General features: G+C 40.4%; 2 protein-coding genes across 2 annotated transcripts; both read right to left on the bottom strand.

Moving 5' to 3' along the window:
- Nucleotides 1–3,596: 3,596 nt before the first annotated feature.
- On the bottom strand, nt 3,597–4,596 carry LOC137008170 (uncharacterized). The gene is made up of 2 exons (XM_067370044.1): nt 4,448–4,596; nt 3,597–4,354 (listed from the first exon to the last, which is right to left on the bottom strand). Exons 1-2 carry the CDS (start codon nt 4,520–4,522, stop codon nt 3,686–3,688), a joined length of 744 nt encoding a protein of 247 aa, XP_067226145.1. The 5' UTR covers nt 4,523–4,596; the 3' UTR covers nt 3,597–3,685.
- Nucleotides 4,597–6,439: 1,843 nt separating this feature from the next.
- LOC137002842 (uncharacterized) lies at nt 6,440–14,851 on the bottom strand. Its single transcript, XM_067362757.1, has 5 exons — nt 14,781–14,851; nt 13,859–13,967; nt 6,975–7,298; nt 6,542–6,877; nt 6,440–6,492 (listed from the first exon to the last, which is right to left on the bottom strand). The coding sequence occupies exons 2-5, from the start codon at nt 13,917–13,919 to the stop codon at nt 6,440–6,442; spliced, it is 774 nt and encodes a 257-aa protein (XP_067218858.1). The 5' UTR covers nt 13,920–13,967; nt 14,781–14,851.
- Nucleotides 14,852–16,440: the final 1,589 nt, after the last annotated feature.

Here is a 16,440-nt window from a genome sequence, read left to right as displayed (position 1 = left end):
AGACAAAAGAATCACATAATAATGACCTGAAATGACTTGCATATTAATGAGGCCTTTCAGTCAGGTAGGCTGTGAAAAACCCTCTGTAATAATGTCTCAGCTCATCATAAACAGCAATACTGTGAAATATTATTACAATTTAAAATAATGGTATTCTATTATGTTCTTTAAAATATCATGTATTTCTGTGATGCAAAGTGTCTGAACAATTATGTTACCTCTATGGCATTTCATATAGGCTTTTAGCTTAAGAGCATGCACATTTGGAGAAATATTGATGGATTCTTATATATTTATGCCAATTTTCTATACTGAGAAGTAATATTTATTCAGGATTTATTGTCATCACTATGAGTGCTGGATACTGTGTTTTCAATTCATACTTGCAGCCGGAGGGCGCTCTCTGTACACCTTTAGGCCACAAATTCATATAAAGAAGAAAAGGAACTAGGAACTAACGGCATGCCTTTTAGAGATCGCTAACCATGGCTTTAACATCCAAATAAACACTTTTCAAGACAATAAATACACGATTGAGACACTCCGTGGGCGTGGCCGCATTAGCGGATAATGAGCTGAATCATGGACTTCTGACATGGCTCTCTTTTCATACAGATTACATAAACACAGAATGTTTGTTTTCGAATTGACTTGCACGATTTAAAACCTGACATTTCAACATTTCTTTAGACATAAGTGTAATTTGTTTGTGATTAGTATTCACTAAGTTACAGTTCATTTTCTGAGAACTATCAGATTGTAGTTCGTTCAGAGGGAGAGGAGAGATCACGCATCATGTTTGTTTTCTTTATTTTACAAAAAGCACAACATTGTGTTTTTACTCTGAGTGTACACAAATAAAAGAAGACATTCTATAGTTTCAATTGATATATTACTTATGTCTCTATGACAAGAAATGATGGAGTATTTTAAGTCTGTTTTGCTGCAATGTGAAAAAAATCCTGCAAAACGCGCCGGCGCGTTTTCGGACCTCAGGGAGTTAAGCTATGCAAATGAACCTCATGCAAGAGGGGGGCCATCCATTCAACGTTCACAAGTACTTCGTGTTCAAGTCTGTGAACCGGATTCCAACTCCTTTCTTCCCAATGCAATGCTGCTCAGCTCAACAAGTGGAAGACCTTCGGATTCAGCACGACCAGGCAGACCTAAATATCACTTACCAAACCTCTTTCTAGAGACCTTGGCATTAGTGTATACTGTCAGTATATGATGATCTAATTTGCATTAGATCTTGCATAGCTGATATCAGTTGATAACAAATAATCTCTCGGTTTATGTGTTGAAGTCAGAATAAGGTTTGCTTTATTTCTTCTAGAGAAACTACAGTTTGTCTTTCCATAAGATTAACTTGTAACTGCTATAATAACATCCAACTCATCCACTTGCATGTATCAATCTTTTCGCACTTTATCCATTCAGTAGTTGTTAGTTACTCTTGTCTCTCCTTTTGTTAATAAAATCCATTTATTACACTTGTGTCTTCCTTGTGTTGATAATACAGTGAGAGGCTCTACAAGTTAACGATATCTCACAAATCCTTCAGACTGGTCAGATGATGAACTTCCTCCAATTCATATAATTGTAATTCAGTCAACAATCTTCCATGATTGTTCTTTATTGTCAAGGTGAAACTTGACTGGTGTCCCGAAAATATTGGAAGGAATAATCTGACTCAATATTGATATTAATACAAAATATTAATATTAATATTTAAGACCATAAACCACTAAATCTGTGGTACCCTCGAGTGAGGCTAGTCCAAAATCACCCGGGTGTTGACGGCGCACGAGTGCAGGTGACCGAAACAGCACACATTGCCTTCAACAAACACTCAGTGCTAATTCGGACACACACAGAACAATAACGAATGCTCTGGGTGTTTAACATATTTAACATCTTTAACATATCTGAATCATGTCCATGATTTTGTGTTCACAGAGCTAATTCCACTAAAGTCACCATGTGTCATCCACGTTAACACGTTAATCTAAATCGTTTTGTATTTAAAACATGTTCTTGTGTGTGTAGTTTAAATGTTGTGTTTCATCTAAGATTGAAAGTCTAGTATTATACATTATATGACTGTGATTGACAGGCGATGGGCTCCAATTAGGACAAGATAAGATCAAGAGCATGAGTGAAGAACAGCCTTACACTGATGCACTGTGTTTAATACACATCTTCAGAGATATGCTGGACATTCATATCAAATCTGCATTATTTTCCTGTTTTTACATAATGAAAATCTGTAAGACTTTAGTTGTATGTGGGACATATGACATATAGGATTGAAAATACATCAATATTATGCAATTTGTATATGAGGTTTTCAGCATATATGTCCTTTATAATATTCTGTTGGAACATATAAGAATCACAGATGTTTTTAACAAAACTTTTCCTTAAGGGTTATGAAATCGCCCATCACTACATATTGATAAAAATCTGTTATTTTGTTTTTTTGATGCACAAAAAATATTCTCGTCACTTTATAATATTAATATTGAACCACTGTACTCACATGAACTGATTTAAATATGTTTTAGTATCTTCATGGATCTTGACAGAGGAAATGTCATTGCTGTCTAAGCAGGGCTCACTGAGCCATCGGATTTCATCAAAAATATCTTAATTTGTGTTCTGAAGATGAATGAAGGTCTTACGGGTGTGGAACTGCATGAGGGTGAGTAATTAATGACATTATTTTTATTTTTGTGTGAACTAACCCTTTAAACGCTAGTCTGAGATCTGCAGTAAAGACACTCAGCAGCAGGGGGCGCCAGAGACTCACAACACAACACAAACACCACAAACTTACTGACCATAACCAGCACACACTGTGGCTTAATGTGATTGTGAGTTTAGTGATAAACATCAAGGAATGAGAGGAAGAGATTCAAAACAAAGTTATACGGAGCTACAGACACAAACCAGACAGGAGCAATCGATCCACCTGCGAAACCATTCAGCTGTTCAAGATCATTTGTGATGATTTCACATCTGAAAGAGAGGCGCTCGTTTCTGTGCACACCTTCATTCTGTGAATCACACATCTGAGAAATGATCGCAAGATCACATTTAGGATGGTTTGTGTGACACATTTTATAAATGAGGCCCATATTTGTGACAAACATCTCAGGAAAGAGACATATTACAGTTTTTTCCAATTGCTAACACACAATTTTTCAAACTAGTCTGGTTTTATCAAAACACTTAACACAATTCACAAAACCACACACCCAAACTGCAAAATACCTCATATATCCTGCAAAATGAAGCACTGCAACCGAAACTACACATAACATTATCAAAATCAAACTTTTGCATGAAATGGCACACACTTCATTCATATTACCAGATTTTTGCCTAACCACCTACACACTGTTGGGCATAATGAAAAGCACCCCCATCTTTAGTATGCTTTGCCATAATACTAAAATATGTATCAGATTGTTCACATGCACAGAAATATTTGCAGATACACACACATGCTGTTGCAACATTTTTATTTTTTTTCCTTCACTACAGTAAACAAGTCAGTACAACATAAGCACAGCAGATATATTTACATGGGACTGAACAAAAATATTCTTACAAAAAAACTGAAAAAGAAAATTTCTGAAAAAAAATATATTACAGTAAAAAAAAGAGGCAAGAAAAATAATTAGGCAGCATCTTGCCGCACAGCCGGGTCTGGCCACAACGCCTCGTCAACATCACAGGCAATATCTTCCCTTGCCAGACATCGAGGGAAGAAGCGCCTTGAGTGCCTTATCCATCCCTGAATTGCACCCACATCAATCTCATCACATGCCTCTTCCATGGCCTGCACAAGAGGCATGCGCACAAAGGGCTGCCGGTCGTATACCTTCCACCGCCATGCCGAAAAGAATTCTTCTATGGGGTTCAGAAATGGTGAGTATGGTGGGAGGTATTGCACGAGAAATGTTGGGTGGTCAGCAAACCAGTTTTGGACTGGGACTGCACGAAGAAAGCTCACGTTGTCCCATACTACAACGTACCGGTTTCTTTGATGGTCTGCATCATTCATACGCTCTGGTGGTATGAGAATGTTGTGAAGTCTGTCCAGAAATGTGAGAATATGGGCTGTGTTGTATGGTCCAAGGTTGGCATGACGGTGGAGGACACCATGCATACTGGAGATGGCAGCGCACATTGTGATGTTCCCACCACGTTGGCCAGGAACATCTATAATGGCTCTGTGGCCAATGAGGTTTCTCCCTCTTCTTCTGGTCTTTGCTAGGTTGAACCCAGCCTCATCTATAAAGATGAACTCATGTGGGATTGCATGAGCATCCATTTCCAGTACTCCCTGAAAACAAAGAACAAAAATCACTCAATATGGTGTTATCCAGTACACTGGGAAACAATGTGTGTAGTGTACTGCAGTCAATATAGTACTTACATCCACATATGCTCGTCTGAACTCTTTGTTTCTTTGAGAGTTTCTCTCAAACGGCACCTTATAAAGTTGTTTCATTCTGATTTGGTTTCGCTTGAGAATGCGAGCCAATGTGGACAGACTAACTCGTTGAATGTTGTTGAATAAGGTGTTGTCTTGGATGATGTGGCTTTGAATTTCTCGTAATCTGATTTCATTATTTTCCAAAACCAAGTTTACAATGGCAGCTTCCTGTACCCCGGTGAACATTTGGCCCCTTCCTCCACCATGGTGTCGTCTCTCAGTCCTTTAGAAAAAATAAAATAAAAATATATATAGGGCTTGGACAATGCAGCCTAAATATTTTCCCCCCACAGTAGAGTACATTGTACAGGAAACTTGTACAGTTCATGAATGGCTGATGTCATACACTAAGTAAACAGGTGTCACCCAACTGATACACTATGACATGGGGTATACTACATGTGTACTACATGAAATTTTGGTTACATACCTGTTCTCCAGTCTAAAGGTCCGGATGACAGAGGCGACAGTAAAACGGCTCAAGTTTGGCTGCACTCTCTGTCCAGCCTCACGCATTGTCAACCCATGGTTGATGACATGATCTACTAAGGTTGCTCTGATTTCATTTGAAAGTGTTTGTCTTCTTTGGCCATGAACTCCTCTACCTGCTCTACCCCTACCTCTCACTCTTCCTCCCCCCCTCTTATTCTCAACCTCCCTCTTCCTCTTCCTCTTCCTCTTCCTCTCTCTGCAATGTCTTCCATTGTTGTTGTAAAAAAAAGGTTCTCACCTGTGGTCTTTTCATAGTGCTTACATCCTGATTGAAGTATTAACAATTAACCACTGAGGTGTTTGGCCAGGTGGCACATGTAATTGGCCAATTAGCTCATGTAGTGTCATTTTGAATGGCAGTGTTTTGAAATGGCAAACATGTGACTTTATGTCAGATTGTTGTGTCTTATGCAGAGAACTGTATTTAGTGAATTTAAAAAGTGCTATTTTGAAATGCAAAATGTGTGTAAAACAGAAAAGGTGTTTAGACTTTTGGAGACTTGAGAAGAAGTTTTGCTCTCTGTGTGTCAGTTTAAATAATTGTGCTGTGCATGTCATTTTAGTGTGTTAGCAATTGGAAAAAACTGTAAACAATTACAGAGCTTTAATTAAGAAAATGAGTAGAAATCATTCAAAATGAACAAAGATGCTAAAAACAGGAATGAAAAGACAAGATATGAGAATCAGCAAATCATCTTCATCACACAGAACAGAGAGAGGATTTTACAAACAGTCTGTCCATTACTGTATTTAATATCATATTTAAAGCAGTTTATATATGAAGCACAAGAAAATGACATTCAACACTGTAGGAAAATATCCATCAAACCATATAAATGAACATAAATCTGGCCTTTTATTTGTACAAGATATTTGAATCTAAACTTGATGGTGTCACTATTTCTTCAGGGAGTTTTTCTCTGTTTTCTGAGAAGAAGAAAATCAAACAATGAACAATCCTCTGTGAGTTTTTGCTGTTTTAAATCTTGTTTCAGATGGTCTCCAAACTCAGCAGTATTTTATTGTGATATTGTAGGCATCTCTATTTCCTCTGGGTGCTGCGAGTCCTTCCTCCCTGCAAAATAAAAGCATGGACTGACCTCTCGTATGTGTTTTTACCATGATTGATCCAGATCAGATGAGTGTGAATCATCAGATTGTGTGAAGCTCAAACTCACCAGCTCTTCTTGCACAGATGATCTGAAGAAGAATCACAGTAGGAGCAGCAAACACTGCCATCTCAACAATACTCACAATCACTGCAGGAAACATGTGTGGAAGAAGAAGAAGAAGAAGAAGAGAAACTGGATATGACTGAAGTCAAGGGGATTCAACTATGAACAGTTATTGATGAAGCATTTACAGACTGACTGATAGTTTAATGGTGTAAAGCTGTCAGTAGAAATGAACGTGTCGTACCTCTGAATAATGATCCAGCAGTCACACTGACTTCAGTTTCTGATGCTGCAGAAGATGAATGTTCAGATGTTCATCTGTAGGACATTAGCATCATATTTTACAGTAGTAATAGTTGTTTCTCACCTGAACACTTGACAGTGTATCTGACTGAGGTCTGGAGTTGATTTCTGAGAATAAGCTGACATCTCCACTCTCTGTTGTCATCTTCATTCAGGAGTGTTGTAGTCAGAGTGATGATACAGTGATCTGATGAGAATAATATCTGATATCTGGAGTCTGTCTTCAGATCAACACCAGCCTGATTCACCCACAACAGCTGAAGTCCCACAGAACGGATCCAACGATCACAGGAGAATCCAGCAAATGAATACAACCGACAGGAGAGAGTCACAGAGCGACCTGGACTGATCTCAGTCTGTGAGGATGATGATGATGATGATGATGATGGAGACACTGAAACTGAACACAAGACACAAATCACAGACTCTTCAATCATCATGTGAGTTTAAAGAGAGAATCTGCTCTTTTTAAATTGATCACATAATCATAAACTCACCATGAAGAACATGCAGTAAAACAATTGCATCAGGTTCTTGTTTTTCTCCATTCACAAATTGTCTGCAGGTGTATAATCCACGATCTTCTTCTGTGACGTTCTTGATGTTCAGAGAGCAGTCAGACCCCAGACTCAGTCTCTCATGTCTCTCTGTGTCTTTATTCTTTATCCCTCGATCAATCAGTTCAACTGTTGCTGAACGTCTAGATGTGTTACTGTAGCTCCATGTAGTTGAGTTGCAGTCAGGAAGATCATTATTACAGGGCAGATGGACATTTTCACCAGAACTGATGAACACATGAGGATTATTCACTCCACTGGTACCTGAAACACAGTATATTTGACTGATCATTATGATATATATCACTCATGCTTCCTGCTTCGCTACTGTTTGGACGCTCTTGCTTACAGCTCCGCGCTTTGCTCTATAGCTTTTATATTTTATCTCCTAATTTTAACTACAGCAAATAGGCACAGTGCTCAAACGACAAATCTTGGCAACAACAATCTTTTTAACTGGAAGAATTGCCACAAAAAAGGGGAATTTTTTACCAACCAGCCTCCCACTGACAGCCATCAGCTTACATTCCGGAGAAGAGGAAACACAGCTGCCTACATCCAAAAGAATTATAAATAATATGCCTCCTCTGGTTGAAGAATCTACCTGCTGCACAAACTGCCACAGACTTCTACAAAGGATTGCAGTTCTTGAAACAAAGTTACTTGCGGGACTACCAAACCAGAAGGAACACACAACAGAGCTTCATCATGGACGTCCTCAGCACACAGTCGGTGAGTCCCATGAATCTAATGCCCCTAAACAGACCGTACTGAGTGCTGAAATTGATCAACATACTAATCGATGGCACAAACAGGGAGCGAGACCCAAAGGCACTCGAGACATCAGATTGTCACGAGTATCACATATTAATGCAGTAGCATCCTCTACCCCAAACAATAGCTCCCTACCACTGCCAATACATCTGGAGAACAGATTTGACGTGTTAATGAATGTGGGTGAGGAATCTAATGTGGGTGAGGAATCCCCAAACATGATCGGACACAGATCAAATCAGCCAGCAGCTAACACCGATGCTAACTGCCGCTCAAGTTCGAGCAGACAGCGGCACTCAGCTCAGAGAGCAGCCGAGCCCAGGACTCTGATAGTGGGTGACTATATTATCAGAAACATTAGCAGCAGGGATATAACTACATGCTGCCTTCCACAAGCAACAGTTTCTGATGTAAACAGGGAACTTAAGAGCATTCTGATGAAATATAAGACTGCAAATCGACTAATCATTCATGTGGGGAAGAATGATATTCAGAAGGAGCAGTCAGAACTCCTTAAAAGGGATTTCAATGAACTTTTTGAAATGCTTAAAAGACTAAAGTTCAGTTGTTCATCAGTGGATGAACAGATTTACACGGTTGCTTGGGCTTAACACATGGCTGCAAAAAACCTGCAACTTAAAGGGACTGAATTTCATCGACAGCTTCAATCTTTTCTGGAGTCAGAGACAAATGTTCACACATGATGGCACCTGGACAGAGTACAACTGACCACAGGACTTCATTTCAGCACCTGAATGGACATGCGGTTGAAACATCCCACAAGGTCAATGATAACACCATGCAGCCACAACAACGTCTTGGTTACATAGGTAACCCTCGTTCCCTGAAGGAGGGAACGGAGACGTACGTCGGACAGACCGACGAATAGGAATCTCGCTAGAGAGGCCAATCTACTTCGAGTGTAACTAAAACGAGCCAATGCACATTGGCATGCAATAAGGAACCTGAAGACCAGGTCGTGCTGACCAACAGATTTGCCATCTATGTGGTCGTGGTAAGCAGATATGGCAGCAGTATGGACTTTGAGGGTGGAGGGGGACAGCCTACGCTCCAACCCTTGCTGCAAGAAGGAAAGCACGACTCCGATCGAGCATCTTCGGGGATCTTCTCGGCGAGAAGAGCACCACTCGATGAACAGGTTCCACTTCGAGGCGTAAGCACGTCTCGTAGACAGTGCACATGCCGAAGTGATGGTGTTAAGTACCTCAGGAGGTAAGTCACCTAGAACCTCCGCGTCCCGTCCAGGGACCAGACATGGAGTTTCCAGAGGTCTGGACGCGGGTGCCAAAGAGTGCCCCGTCTCTGAGAAAGAAGGTCTTTCCTCAGAGGGATGGGCCAGGGAGGGGCTGTCGCGAGGAGTGAGAGTTCTGGGAACCAGGTCTGGTTGGGCCAGTAAGGCGCAACTAACAAGACCTGCTCCTCATCCTCCCTGACTTAGCACAGGGTCTGTGCAAGTAGGCTCACTGGGGGAAACGCATATTTGCGCAGGCCCCGGGGCCAGCTGTGAGCCAGTGCATCTGTCCCAAGTGTCCCCTCGGTCAGAGAGTAAAACAACTGGCAGTGGGAGGTTTCTGGTGAGGCAAACAGGTCTACCTGAGCCTCTCCGAACTCTCTCCAGATCAGCTGAACCACCTGGGGGTGGAGTCGCCATTCTCCTGGCAGCGCAGCTCGTGATAGCTCGTCGGCCACACGGTTGAGCACACCGGGGACATGAATGGCGCGAAGCGACCTCAGAAGCTTCCGACTCCACAGGAGGAGATGGGGGGGGGGGCGATTGCATATGCAATCATATGCATCAGCTGCTCGCCTCGCAGCGCGGGTATATAATGAGCAGCAGGTGCGTTGCATCTTCAGGTTTTCGCTGAGGAGCCGAACCCAGCAGTTTCTGATGTAAACAGGGAACTTAAGAGCATTCTGATGAAATATAAGACTGCAAATCGACTAATCATTCATGTGGGGAAGAATGATATTCGGAAGGAGCAGTCAGAACTCCTTAAAAGGGATTTCAATGAACTTTTTGAAATGCTTAGAAGACTAAAAGTTCAGTCGTTCATCAGTGGACCACTCCCAGCAAGAGGAACAAATAGATTTACACGGTTGCTTGGGCTTAACACATGGCTGCAAAAAACCTGCAACTTAAAAGGACTGAATTTCATCGACAACTTCAATCTGTTCTGGAGTCAGAGACAACTGTTCACTCATGATGGCCTGCACCCAAACAAACTGGGCTCAAGAGTGCTAAAGGACAATATCTACTTCTGCCTCCATCATCCTTCAGCAGTGTGTGCAAATCCACTCAATCTGAATGGCACAAACACACCTGGACAGAGTACAACTGACCTCAGGACTTCATTTCAGCACCTGAATGGACATGCGGTTGACACATCCCACAAGGTCAATGATAACACCACGCAGCCACAACAACCACTGCTCACGGACACAATCTTGACTGAGCCCTGCCCACAGAGCTCACCGAGAGACAGTGACGTATTAGAACTGCTCCAAGATTCAGCACCCAAGGACGACTTTCGGGAAAATAGCCAGGGAAGCCAGGACAACATATTACATCCTCCGGTAACACCAGAGCAACAGCCCCTCTCACCGGACACGTTATCCCTCTCTCCAGCATCCCCTCTTCTGTGCTTCTCAGAGAAAATGGAGGAACTGGTGTACGCTGGAACCAAACTCTCTGACTCTTTTGCTGCGAGCCCCCAGATATCAACAAAAAAGCGTCAAGCTCCGAAACCACCAAAGCCTGTGGGCCCAGCTCGGCCTCCTCCTCCTGCGAGAGCTCTTCAGCCCCTGCCACAATGCCAGGCCCCTCAACCTCCTCCGTCTGTTCTAAAAACAACCGATAACAGCTCTCAGTGATGTGTGTCGGGTCCCCGATATGATAAGTGACTTTATCAAATGTTTACAGAACAAGTGGGAACCCAGTGTGCCTGTTGCTTTCTCTATTTCTGTTTTATTACGTTATAGAAAGCCTAAGGCCTTCTCAAACCGTTTGGCAAACCCATTTAATCTGCTACCTATTACACGTCAAACTAAGATTACTGTAGAGACAGAAAGTAAGACTGTTAAGTTAGCACTTCTAAACATTCGCTCACTTAAAAATAAATCACTTCTAGTCAATGACTTAATAACCACAAACAACCTAGATTTTATTCTTCTAAATGAAACATGGTTTGAAGACAGTTGCAGTGCAACAATCCTGAATGAAACAGCCCCTCCTAACTTTACTTTTATGAGTGTCTGCAGAGCTGTTAGGAGGTGTTGCTGCTCTATTTAAATATGTCTATCAATGCAAGCAAGTGTCATTTGGTGATTACTTGTCTTTCGAATACTTGGGTATTGTGTTAAAAGGTGATCCTCGCATTCTACTTATAGTTATCTACAGGCCTTCAAAATACTCTCCAGCCTTTGTGGAGGACTTGACAGAACTGTTATCAGCAATTTCCTCAGAGTTTGACTGTTTTGCTATTACTGGGGACTTTAACATCCACATAGAAAATGCAGAATCCAATATGGCAAAAGAAATCATAACTGTTTTGAATACTTTTGATCTGACTCAACATGTACATGGACCTACACACAATCGTGGACACACTCTAGATTTAATTATCAGTAAGGGTCTAAACATTTCATCCATTGTCATTAAGGATGAAGCGCTATCTGATCATTTCTGTATTTTCTTTGATATATTGATCTGTCCGACTGTTGAAGCTAGATCTGTCTCGGTCAAAAAGCGATGTTTAAATGAGAACACTAGTGTACTGTTTATGAAGGCTATATCTGTAACACCAAGCATATCTGCAGACTCTGTTGATTTTCTCCTTGATTCTTTTAACTCAAAAGTACAGAATGTTATTGATAACATTGCTCCTGTGAAAGTCAGGAAGAAAAGTGGCAGACAAAAAGCACCATGAAGAAACTCAACAGCAGTGCAAAATATGAAAAGACAATGCAGATAAGCTGAGCGCATGTGGCAAAAGACAAAACTCCATTATAACATCTATAAAGATATTCATGCTTTCAATGTGGAAATAGGCAAAGCTAGACAGACCTTCTTCTCAAATATTATAAACAGAAACTTAAACAACACCCGCACTCTTTTTGCTACAGTAGAGAGACTAACAAACCCCCCAAGTCAGATTCCCAGTGAAATGCTCTCAGCAAATGTAGTGAGTTTGCTTCCTTCTTCTCTGAGAAAATTAATAATATCAGAAAGGCGATCAGCACATCCTTGAGCTGCCCTGGGGTAAAACAGACCAGATCACAACATCAGAAAGCAGCTATTATGTCTGTTTTCGAAGCAATTGATGGTAAAATTTTGGAAGAAACAGTACAGCACCTTAAAACATCAACCTGCACCCTTGACACACTTGCCACATCTTTTTTCAAAAGAGTGTTAAACTGTTTAGAAGCAGATCTCCTAGAAGTGGTAAATGCCTCACTTCTCTCTGGGACTTTTCCAAAATCCCTGAAAACTGCAGTTGTTAAGCCCCTCCTGAAAAAGAGCAATCTGGATAACACCATATTGAGCAACTACAGGCCAATCTCAAATCTTCCTTTCATAGGCAAGATCATTGAAAAAGTTGTTTTCAATCAGCTGAACAAGTTCTTAAGCTTGAATGACAAAACTGAAGTCATTGCGTTTGGAAACAAAGATGAAGTTTTCAAAGTGAACATGTATCTTCACTCTAGGGGTCAAACAACTAAAAATCAAGTCAGGAATCTTGGTGTGATTTTGGAGTCAGACCTGAGTTTCAGTAGCCATATAAAAACAACAACTAAATCAGCATATTATCATCTCAAAAATATTGCAATTAGATGCTTTGTCTCCAGTCAAGACTTAGAGAAACTTGTTCATGCTTTCATCACCAGCAGGGTGGATTATTGTAATGGGCTCCTCACTGGTCTTCCCAAAAAGACCATAAGACAGCTGCAGCTCGTACAGAACGCTGCTGCCAGGATACTGAGCCGAACCCGAAAACATGAACACATCACACCAGTCCTCAGGTCCTTGCACTGGCTTCCAGTTGCATTTAGAATTGATTTTAAAGTACTGTTACTTGTTTATAAATCACTCAATGGTCTAGGACCTCAATACATTGCAGATATGCTCACTGAATATAAACCCAACAGATCACTCAGATCATTAGGATCATATCAGCTAGAAATACCAAGGGTTCACTCTAAGCATGGTGAGTCTGCTTTTAGCTATTATGCCAGCCACAGCTGGAACCAGCTTCCAGAAGAGATCAGATGTGCTCCTACAGTGGTCACATTCAAATCCAGACTCAAAACACTTTTGTTTAGCTATGCATTTACTGAATGAGCACTGTGCTATGTCCGAACTGTTTGCATTTTTTATTTTATATGTATTATCTTTTTTTTTTTTTTATTTCATTTTAATTCATTTCCTGTTTTTATTTCATTTTTAATGTATTTTATATCTTTTATGTATAATTTTGTTATTCCTGACTTTTAATGCATCTTAAATATTGCTGTCTGGTTGAAAGAGCTGAGAGAATTAGGAAGAAAGCATTTGTGATTAGGTTAAAATTTGGTTTTTACTGTTATTTCTATTTCTTATGTTCTATTTTTATTCTTCTTCCTTATGTAAAGCACTTTGAATTACCATTGTGTATGAAATGTGCTATACAAATAAAATTACCTTGGCTTGACTATATAATAATAAATGAAGACATGAAACATATCAGTATATAAATCAGTCAATTCAAGTCTGTTTTCCTCATGAACACAATCATCACTCTCTCCAGAATAAAGTGTTTGTCTTGATCATGTAGCTGTTGAAATCTCTGAATATGAAGATAATTGTTGATCATCAGATGTTTGAGTGACTCTATGTCCAGTATCAGGAATAATACAGTATGATCTGTATGTATCAATACACAACTCTGAGATCACAACGTGAATGTGTGCAAGAATAAACTGAGCATGTTCAAATCAACTCTTTCCACACTAATTCCACTAAATGTCTTTAGAGAAAATCCAGATTTCTTTACCTGTGAGAAGTGAAGAGAGAATGATCAGTCCCAGCAGACACAGATCACACTGATCAGCCATTTTCTGTTTCTGTCAGTCTTTCTCTTCATTATATAGTTACAGTTCTTTCTTCAGACAGGAAGGAAATATAACAATTTAGCCATTAAAAACATGAAAAAATCAACGAAAACAACGTTAGACAGGCAAATCTAGTGGTCTCGCGAATCCAGCCGCTTCGCTTCTGAAATGCTTCTGGTGTGAGTTGACACCGCGCAGAGGACGGAGCAAAACCTTGCCAGAGCCGTAACGCACCGCAAACGTGTGCAGTGTAAACGAGGCTTTAGACGAGAACTTTCGAGCACCTCCCACCATCGCAGTCTTCGTCTTCTTCAGCGCTGATGAGAAAGAGGACTCCATGATCATTTCGGCTTTGGAGAAGAACTGGGCGGAGTCGGAGTGGGATCGCCCCGACACTGAGGGCCTTTCCGGCCTCCCAAGGGTAAGCTCACCAGGGTCTTTGCAAAAGCAGTTAAGGAACTCAACCTTAATTGTAATAATTGCCCCGACTGTACCACCCCATGACAAGCTACCCTGTTATCTAAAAACAACAAAGCTAATGTTTGACAAATGGTGCGTTCAAGTCCTCCTGGGAAGTTCGTATTTACGAGGTGGGAAGTCGTGTGTACGACATCAGGTGTGTTCAAGTCACTTTTGTCGGTGCAAGGTGGCGGTGTACCTTCTTTTAAAAAATTACATGAAAATACAGCAAGGTTTGTAAAAAAACGAAGAACAAACATTGCACATCAGGTGTGTTTTGCTTTTTTATTTTTTAAATTAATTTATGAAGCCACTGTAAACTTGTTATATTACAATGATGATATTTTGTGCAGACAGGTTACTTTGTTGTAAATAAAAAAGCCTGACAATGTCACTGCCAAATACCTGAAAGTACTGTGATTTATATTTCATTTTATTTCTTTTTTCTCTCCCTCTGTCATGTTCCAGACATGCAGTAGTCCTCACTGACAGCCAACTGCTTTTCCAGAAATGTTTGTAGAAGTGTGTGTAAAGTTTTCTGTGATGCAATCATCTGTGTTATTTTCATCATGCCACCGCTGGGTAGCTTCCTCAGGTGCCTTGCGAAAACTAAGAAGTTCATATTGACCAACACGTTGACTTTATTTGGACACCCATTGCATCACTGATTACTGAAAGTCAACGTCATGATTACTTCCAATCAATTCTTCCATCTCAGTGTAGAACTCAAATATGATGACACCTTGTCCTGTTCATAATTTTCTTAAAGGCATCCTCCAGATGCCCACTTTTCTTGCCACTTTTGCCTGATCAAATTGCATATTAAACTGCTCGGTCGGTTTCTGGGCTATTTCTGCCCAGAACAGTTTCTTTTGTCCTTTTTGTTTGATTGGACATTCAGTGCTGGTAAAGTGTGCACATATCGAGTCAATGAGGTACAGGGTTTGTTCTGGAGTGAAGATGTGGTGTGGGGGATAGGTGGACAGAGAAGGTACTGAAGTAGAAGGAGGTGTTGTAGGTGAAGCCAGAGTGTTCAGGGTTGGAGTAGGTAGAGCAGGATGTGTTAGAGGTAAAAGCAGGGAAACTGTATGAAATGCAAGAATCATATTATGTACTTCTTATGCTGCCATTATTCCAATTGATAACTTGCACAATACAATTAATTGTTAAAAATAAAATTATTGCAAAAGACAGATATTTGTCACAATAAAAAACATTCATATTGATGGGAAAATTATTCTTGTTCAGTTTGTTGTACTGGGTTTTTAAAGTGGTGTCTTTAATTTATCTTGATCAGCTGTACATGTTGGGATGGTTGTTGTTACAGCACGGACTGTAATCAGTGCGACACCAGTCGTCTTATATTGTTTGCATCTGATGGAGTTTGTTGCGTTCAATAAAGTTAAGTGTACGCACCTATATTGGCGTTAACTGTCCATTCTATTGATAATAGAGGATAGAATGAAACATGGTGGCAGCCCGGATGGAGAAAGCACTGAACTAATCAACTGGTGAAATCATGGAAATTGTGGAAAGAAGATGTTGTGTATTATCATTATTGTCTAAGCTTTGTTGTAACCTAAAAGGGTATAACTGAATAATACTGTTAACTTGTTTGAGTTGACTTTTGACCTTGTTTGTGATTGGCTGTGAGAGCACGATATAAAAAGGGGGTGTGCCCTTTGTGTGGCGCGCAGAATAAGGAGCATTTTTCACGTGAATGTTATACGAATCTGTATCGTATTCTTTTTAGTTAATCAGCAAATAAATATTCATCAATTAAATATAATTTCGTCATCATATTTGTCTTTTCTAGTAAATACATGACAGAAGAGTTCTTGCCGTATATGGATCTTACTTTGGTGGACGCTGGCGAAGCCGTGAAACTGAAAGTTTTCAGTTATCCCATCGGGGAGATGGGAAAAGAACTGTGCGAGACCCTGATCCCCACCTCGTCACCAGATCGGAGAGTAAGCAGACTAATAAGTTCATTGGATGACCACTGCAGTCCAAAAGTGAACAAGACAGTTGAAAGGTTTCTTTTTTTGTCAGAAATCAGGATATT

Source organism: Chanodichthys erythropterus, chromosome 3 (genome assembly GCF_024489055.1).
Source record: "Chanodichthys erythropterus isolate Z2021 chromosome 3, ASM2448905v1, whole genome shotgun sequence".
Classification (NCBI taxonomy): domain Eukaryota; kingdom Metazoa; phylum Chordata; class Actinopteri; order Cypriniformes; family Xenocyprididae; genus Chanodichthys; species Chanodichthys erythropterus.
The sequence above is the reverse complement of the archived record's forward strand: the minus strand, read 5'-3'. Positions and strand labels throughout refer to the sequence as shown.